This window comes from Anabrus simplex, chromosome 5, assembly GCF_040414725.1.
Source record: "Anabrus simplex isolate iqAnaSimp1 chromosome 5, ASM4041472v1, whole genome shotgun sequence".
Taxonomy (NCBI): Eukaryota; Metazoa; Arthropoda; class Insecta; order Orthoptera; family Tettigoniidae; genus Anabrus; species Anabrus simplex.
Window position 1 is genome coordinate 110,673,173 of NC_090269.1, and position 8,878 is coordinate 110,682,050.

General features: G+C 38.1%; 1 protein-coding gene across 1 annotated transcript in view; it reads left to right on the plus strand.

Annotated features, from left to right (window-relative positions):
• Src42A (Tyrosine-protein kinase Src42A) overlaps nucleotides 1–4,615 on the plus strand; it is a 354,290-nt gene extending 349,675 nt beyond the window's left edge. The window contains exon 8 of the mRNA XM_067147074.2: nucleotides 2,890–4,615. Within this exon, the coding sequence (XP_067003175.1) occupies nucleotides 2,890–3,098 (209 nt within the window). The 3' untranslated portion in view covers nucleotides 3,099–4,615. The remainder of the gene's footprint in view (nucleotides 1–2,889) is intronic.
• The last annotated feature ends 4,263 nt before the right edge of the window (nucleotides 4,616–8,878 follow it).

The following is an 8,878-nucleotide window of genomic DNA, read 5'->3' on the forward strand; positions in this document are numbered from 1 at the left end:
TCCAACTTACGGATTTGTATGAAAGTCTATTCCTTTTTTCTTAAAAATCTTTAAGCCATCCATTCGATGCTTTGAAGTTATATAATCCCATTTCGGCAGCTAAATGTGATGCCTTGACCTGAATCACTGTTCCATCAATAGGAATACAGTAGAAGTCCACTATAGCAAGTACGGCATATAATGAGAACTCCGTTGTAACGTCAATTTTTGTCTGTCGCTTCAAAATTCCTATATTAAACTGTGTATTATCCTTCGGTTACAGCGAGAGCCCTATCACTGACACATCCGTTATTACGAGCGATTAAGCATGCGTACATCACTGATTTCAGAGCATAGTTTATATTTTCTCACGTCTAGCAAAATTTCGGAAAGGCTATTCCCATGTAAATTTTTATCGAGGAGGTTATAATTTCTCTACATGCGTTTGAAATATGTTTTTATGATACATATATGCTGTTTGAAGAAGAAAACAGAAGCTTCTGGAGTGATACTGTATTTCTCCGAATCCAAGATAACATTTTTTTCTCAGTATCTCATACGAAAAATCAAGGGTTGTCATGCATTCGTGGCCTAACAGTAATGAACACCACTGGCAACTACTGCAGTAACCACGCTGCTTATTTTCACGCACGCGCACACACAAAACTCATTGACAATAAACGACCGCCTTTTATTATATATCGCTAGCTGCAACAACCTTTATTATGATGCCTCTGTGTAACGTCATTGAATCTCAGGGGAAATAATGAAGATAGAATGACGTTCTATTAGCCTCTAAAAAAAAACTTTTCTCAAATATGCAGAATGGCATGAAAACATGCGAGCCTTCAAATTCTTAGAAAGGCCACGGCTACTCGGTAGCAGTTATAATGTGTCTACTGTAGTAAAATTAAGTTTTATAGACAGCAGAAATGTTTTCGTGATGGCTTGTCGTATTGTAAAGATACCTACGTGGAACAGGTATTGCTGACAAATTTTTAGCGGGTTCTCGTTGATATTATGATGCCAGTTTTAAGTTAATGGTTATTAATCTCTTGGAAATGTAAAATAATCATGCAGCTGCAAGAAGATACGGCATAGGCTTAACTAATATTCGGTGTCAGCGTGAAGACAAAGATAGCTTATAATTACGTACCCTACAAAAAATGCATTCAGTGGCCCGCAACCAGGACGCTTTAAAGAAGTCGATATAGGAATTGTGAGGTATGTGCACAAAAAACGCAAGGGTGGAATGGCCATACCGTGGCGCGATAAACTCTTTCGTGACCTTCAACGTCCGTGATTAGGCCTATACATCGTTAGCTGCTGAAGTTGGCCGACACCGGCAAGCTAGACAAGCGTGTAGCGGCTGGGTGAAAGTAAGAGTTTTATAGTAAGCAAGAATATTTCTTGATGGAACATCGTATTGTAGAGACATGTAGAATAAGTATTGCCGGCAAATTTTCAACGGGTTCTCTTCGATATCATGGTGCCAATTTTAAGTTCATGTGCAGCCGCAAAAAAAAAAAAAAATTAAAAATGGCGTAACTAAAGCCAATGTCCGGCGTCTAAAAATAGTATTAAAATGTGTACTGTACAAGAAAGGCATTCATATATTACAAAGCACTTTCTAAGCCTGATTTAAATTTTTTGAAAGAAAAAGTAGGGGTCGTCTTGGATTTGGAGAAATACGGTACTATATTTTTTCAGAATGAAATTAAACATACACTTTCACGTAATATCGGATTTCGAAAAATAACAGACAAGTAATTTGTAGTGTGGATATGGATTTTAATGTGCATGGGGGTTTTCCAGACTTTTACAAAAAATCTGATATGAAAACAATCTGCTATAGCGAGTAAATGTTTCACTGTTGTGAATTCTCGCTATAACAGATTTCTACTGTATTCAAAGCCCAAGCTTGTTTAAAATCATTTCACTGGAACATCTTCTAAATCTGGAAACTGGTTTTTATGAACACATTTCATTGGGCTGCTTCTTTCAGTTGCTTACAGTTGTGTTTAAAGTCATCATAGGAATGTCCAATATCTGGGCGATTTGCACACGTTTCATGCACACTTTCTCAATAAACTTTGAATTTTCATCATTTGTAAACTGTTAAGCTTTCTTCTCCATTACTGAATGTCCTGCAAAATAGTGTGCGTAAATACAGAAGGCTTAATGTATGCACGTTGTTTCACAATTCACTTACGAATGTAAATTAAGCACCAACACATCAGCTGAGCTACTGTTGCGGAATCCAAACAACCACAGCACTGACTCTCGCTGTAGCTGTAGATAAACACGCTACTGTGCTACGCAGTCTGGGGCCACAAAACTAAGTTCTCTACCAAATCTTTACCCAGGCCCATTGTCACTAGCGCATTGTGCACGCAACATGGCTGGGGACTCTAATTTAAATTTCTTACAGCGGGAGTTACGAATATGCTAAAGAGTGACATAAATGCACTACCCAGGTTTGTTTAGCATGTATTTAATAATTTAATAGGACATGGTCTGAAATAATGGTATAATAATCAGCAGAAACTCGCTTGAGAGGGATGTCTTAACTACTTTAGACTGTAATTCATTTTAATCCTAAAGCATTAGCTGTATATTTTTGTACTTGGAACAATATATATATATATATATATATATATAATGTGAATTTGAAACCTGTTTATCTTTGCAAATAGGCCTGAGATTTCTTAATGGTGTCTACACTTAGAGAGAGAGAGAGAGAGAGAGAGAGCTCGAAGTCCATTTGAATGTTAATTAGGGGACAACTTGTCTTCCAGGATATTGTTTGTGAACTAGAAATCAGTAGAAATCTGAGAGAAATTCGAATTCAGCTCTTCTTCCACTTTGTATATCTTTGTAAATTTATGCAATTTTTTTGTTGCCTCTTAGGTATGACAAACGCTGAAGTCCTGCACCAGGTTGAACATGGGTACCGCATGCCATGTCCTCCAGGCTGCCCACCAGCTCTGTATGACATCATGTTGGAATGCTGGCACAAAGATCCCATGAAGCGGCCTACGTTTGAAACTCTACAATGGAAACTGGAAGACTTCTTCACGATGGAGGGTTCAGAGTACAAGGAAGCGTCAGCTTACTGAGAGCACGCCCACCTCCCGGAATGGCCCCAATCACTGCGGCTGCGTCTCCCTCTCCCTTCCCTCCCCGTGTAATGTGTGTACCACATCCTTCGGCTGAGGTAGTCTTTTTGCTTATTTGTAACTTGCAAGAGTGGTGGACTTGGCGCAAGGCATTTGAGTGGAAATGGGAGAAAAACCGCTGCAGGTATTTCGGGATAGGTGGGTAACTGTACCATCATTGTTGTTTGGTTTGGAAAGAATTGGACTTCCATTGGGAAGATTGCTATGAATGATGAGATAGTTGCAGAACTATAAATCGTGTAACTGGGAATTGTGCTTGGTTATTTTGAATGTTGGCGACATCCATTATGAAAGTGATTGTGATGGACAGTTGTAATGTGGATTGGGCATGAAGAAAGAAGTTTCTGATTCGTGATTGTAGATATACGTATAAAGAATCATATAGTATAGTTTGGAAGAAAACGGGAAGTTAAGCTGCCGAATTACAAATTTTTTTTGTAACCATTCATAAGTGTTAGGTACGTGATATATCTCCCTTAAAATGTTGTGTCCTTGTGCTCATTTATTTTTGAATTAGTATATTTTATTGCATTTGTGCAAGAAACATTTGCTGCATCTTGAGCACAGCATAATTTGAAATAAAATACTGTTCAAAACCAGGAGATACTACAGTATTAATTTTGTTTTCAAACCTGCTGCATTTCATTACATTGTCCATAAAGTTTCTTTTAAAATTTTAATATGATTTTCAAGTTAAAACAATGTATGTATCAAATACTGTATGTCAGTTTTGATTATTTTATACAACTTTAAATAAGTTACATTTGTTGGTACCCAATGGTGTACTAAATGAACAAATAAGATTCTTTGGTTTTATTTTTGGAATTCATTTTTACCTTTTTACAGTTAAATCTTTGGTATAAATACTATGATATTTGATCAAACATTTTATCCTTCCTTTTTTATTGCAGACTAAGATGATGTTTTTAAGTGTTCACGTAACAAGCTGGAATGTAGCTGTTGCAATTTCAGTGACTTGCAGTTGATCATTTCAAACTCTACTTTGCTTTCTTTGACTTATAATTGAATGATATTGGTATGTATTGTATCGGATATTCAGGAAAGACAGTGAAATGATATTATTTAGAAGTGACACATTTAATTAGGGCATAAGTTTCATCTAATTCTTTTGATTCTCCTTTATGAAGATTTTTTGAGCATATTATTTTATCTTTGTTAATTATGTATCCCTCTCTTCTTCCATTGTATTCTTTTGGGAGTGTTACGAGATGGCAGTGATGTAAATAAGGGAGATGAACAGAAACATTCCCACTCTTGGATCCTTTCTCCTACGATATGTTTTTATAATAGAACTCTGTTTGAACTTTATAAACTATTTTTAAATATGTTATGTCAATCGGGTATTTTCAATTACCTTGTACTGTCTCTTTCCTCACTGATTGTGCTCGATCAGAAAGAGAAGTGAAAACAAAATAAATATATATATATGAATTTAACCTTGTATAATTAATTTTTTATACAATTTATAGAGTACTCATCTTATTACGATTGTTCAACTGCTCATATGACCAATAAATTATATTACCCAACAATAATATGAATAAACTTCAGTTGTTACCCATTATGTCCATTTTTATACATTTGGAAGTTCTCAGTGTTATGCTTCTTAAAAACGTTCAACTCTTTTTACTGAAGTGATTTCCGTAGTTTACACCTATGCGTTCCGCTTTAAAAGACTGGTTCAGTCCCTAATGGGAAAGTAAAAAAGAAAGCTTTTGTACTCGTATTTTTCTGGCTGACTATAAACTGAAGCTCCTTAAATTTCCTTCATGTAATAGCCAATGAAGTACAGTGCTGATCATAATAGCATTTCCTTCACCACATATGTATGTATGTGTATCTTCAGTCCAGTCTTCAGCCTGAAGGCAGGTTGGATCCTCAACAGCTCCACCATAAATGGCCTAAGCATCACTAAAGAGGCGTTGTAGGGTAATGAGGAATGAGGTAGTTTTGCGTTGCTTTCCTCACTGAGCCATAAGTTGCTGTTATATAACAGTCTGCCAAGCCCACTGAATTGCATGCACAAAACAACCCACCCTATGAGCAACATTTTCACACCATTCATAGCAGGGACTGGCTGCATAAGGAATGCTCATCATGCTATCATTGTCTGATGGTAAGTCGCATGGATGCAGGGTAAGCATGGCTGCTGCACATTCGCCTATCTCAAGTCTCAAGGCCTGACAATAAAAGTATATTCCGTCCGTGGTGACTGTTACGAATTCAGATGCTGTTGTGAAGTTTCATATTGGTAGAGCAATTGTGCCTTAGTTACACATTTACTGTATGTACTGTGTGATGTTACTATAGAACTTAATAACATGTGGAATTATTTGGAAATTTGTGTCATTGGTGTTGTTACACCTTAATTCTTCATTTCCTTAAGTTACGAGGAAATGCAGTTGGTGTGCATTTGAATGTTATTTGTTGGTGTGACTATTAACTAAACTTTCATCTAGTTGGAGGCACATCAAGTGGCTACTGTACAAAACTGCGACAATGTGGCAAATAATCGGATACAAATAAAAGACGAGGGACCTTTGTAGTCTTGAAGAATATGGAGTCGTGGTCAGTCAGATTTTTGCATTCATCGCAAAAGATAAGTGCAAAAGTCAAAAATTATTATTGATAAATTTTTAATCAAAATTTTATGTACATCCATTTCTACGACGGTTATATCAGCATGGTAACTATACTTTGATTTCATAACTACCCCATTGAGAATCTTTAATAATCGTTAGGTCCAAATTTTTCTTCTGTTAACATTATTTCCTAATAAAATTTTGAGAGTAATTCTAATTCTTGATTAAAGTTTCTTCAAACTCTTACGAAATTTACTATATGTTAGGTTAGGCCTAATAATAATAATAATAATAATAATAATAATAATGTTATTTTGCTTTACGTCACACTAACTACTTTTACGGTTTTTGGAGACGCTGAGGTGCCAGAATTTAGTTCCACAGGAGTTCTTTTACGTGCCAGTAAATCTACCGACACGAGGCTGACGTATTTGAGCACCTTCAAATACCACCGGACTGAGCCAGGATCGAACCTGCCACGTTGGGGTCAGAAGGCCAGCTCCTCAACTGTGGTCAGGCCTAATGGTAGGCTATATCCTCACATTCATTTCTTCTGTATTTACATTGATGTAAGCGAAACCTCAATATTTTTTGGCTGTCTTAATGCTTGTTAACCGTACGTTGTATGATGCCTTGTGTATTGTTCACGTTTGTTGCCTGATACTGTCATTTTTTAATGATAAATTGTTTTTCCTTTCGCTTGTTTAAAAACCAGATGTTATTGATTACTGCATAATGAACAGTTTGATAATGAATATGCATTCATTCAGAGAGCTTGCACTGTCTGTCACGACTGATGTTTGTAGCTAAGAGCGTAGTAGCCTAGCTGTTACTTGTGCCATACCTACAAGCTGCCCTGACTTCTTGTAAGACACGGGTAGTATCTCAGTCACTTTCATATTGTCAAAGCCAAGGAAAAGACTGAGACAGATCAACGAAAGTAACAAAATTGCTCTAGCCCATACCAGAAGACATAGTGCACTGTAAACACCAGGTCCCGCCAGCAAGGGCATTACCAGATATGAAGAAATCATAATCTATTTGGCCACAGAAAGAAGGTAACAAGATTTTCAAATAGGAGGGAATATTTGGAGTCTGGATTCTTGGCTGAATGGCCAGAGTACTGGCTGTCGGTTCAGAGGACCCTGGATTTGATTCCTGTCCTCCAATATATTGTTCCAACAGGATGATGCCACTGTAACATTCTAACATCATTTGGTAGCTCAGCTACCATTGCGACATTAAACGACAATAGTAGGTAATGAGAAAGCACAGCGCACAAATTGTAGCTTTGTGGAGGCATGCAAGATATAGTCTAGCTAGTGATGGGCAGTTTGAGGCAAGGTTTCGAGATTTCTCGATATTTCTCAAGACTAGCGCAGGCACTGCTTCTCGCAAGAAATTTAGAGAGATCTCGATAGCATTGTCCCCGCATTGTGTGGCGAGCAGCGTGTTGTAGGCCTAGAGGTAGTCGGAGCTGGTGGTTGTTTGTGCCGAGTATGCGAATAGCAAACCACACGCCTTCTCCATTCCGTAAATACGCGTCAACAAGCGACTAGAGCGTTCATTTTTACCGAGGTATATTTTGACGCAGTACAACATAATTATAAAGGATACGCTTTCTGGCATTGTATGCACTGGTAGGTACACGAATGAATAAGCTAAGTACAGAAACTGACGGCTACTGTAGGTACACGGTAGGCGTGCATTATTCGAACTCGAGACGAGGCAAGGTACGCCTTGCTGCATATGCAACCACCATTAAGAATGAGTGGAATGTGTAATCTAAAATTCTTGAGTGCTCCAATTCTTTCGACAGGTAGTTGTACATCGTTATCAGAACCCACATTCTATAACATATGACCACTGCTTGTGTCTACCGATATTTTGGTGACGAAGGAAATAATTCATTACAATGTTATAGAGTATTCGCTTCATAATTAGATGCAATGTGTAATTGTGTCTAGTTGTACGTGACAACTTGAAGACGATGTCCGAAACGCAACGTAAGTCGTGGATGTCGGTTATTTTGAAGAGATGTCACATAGCACAGCCTGCTGTGTTGCTTGTTCAAAAGAAGTAAAATATGTCGGCAGAAATACTTCTGGGATGAACCGGCACTTACAAACCCATAATATCAATGAAGAGGAATCATCACAGAACACCTCCGGCCCGGTCTGCATCACAAGAAGCTACCCTGTCGACAACGGTTGCGAGGTATCCAGGTAGGTGTACATCCTATCTACGGTTCTCAAGAAATTATATGGGTTATTCAGCTAAGAAGTCCACCTGAAATAACTCGTGAACAGTTTAAGATACCAACATTCTGTTTTCACTTATGCTAATGGTATTAAGGAGCTCATAGTTCAACATGCAGTGCTTTCGTAGGCTTTTGACAAAATTTATCGTCACGCGTTTCCATATGAGAACTGCTTATGATATACTATGAAGCTTACGCTCGTAGTTACTGGGACGTCGCAAAGCTCGCAGCACACGAGAATCTGTCTCGAGAGCGTTGCCCATCACCCTTGTCGACAGAATTGGAGCAAACTTGGGCATTTTAGATTACACGTTCCACCCATGTGTAATGGGGGTTGCATATGTAGTAAAACACATCTTCCCCGTCTCAAATTCGAATAATGCACACTTCTAGTATCCAAGGTGGTGTACATCCTATCTCCAGTCAATCACAAATTATGCAGGGTTATTCGGCTAAGATGTCCACCCCAAATAAGTCGTGAACAGTTTAAGTTACTGACATTCTGGTTTCACTTTCGTTAATAGTATTAAGGCGTTCATAGTTGAACATGCAGTACATTTCCAGGCTTTTGACAAAGTTTATTGGCTCACACGTTTTCATATGAGAACGTTATTTTGCGGAATAACTGCTAATGATATACTATCAAGTTAACACTCGTAGTTACTGGTACGTCGCACAGCTTGCACTACAGAAGAATCGGTCTCAAAATTCTCGCGAGAGTCTCGAGATCTGCGACGTCAGTCTCGAGCGAGAGCGTTGCCCATCGCTAAGTCTAGCATAAGGCAAGGAAGCAAATAGTAATAAAGGGAGGGGGATCATGGAAGCATGAAAAGGATGTGAGCCACCATAGAGATCAG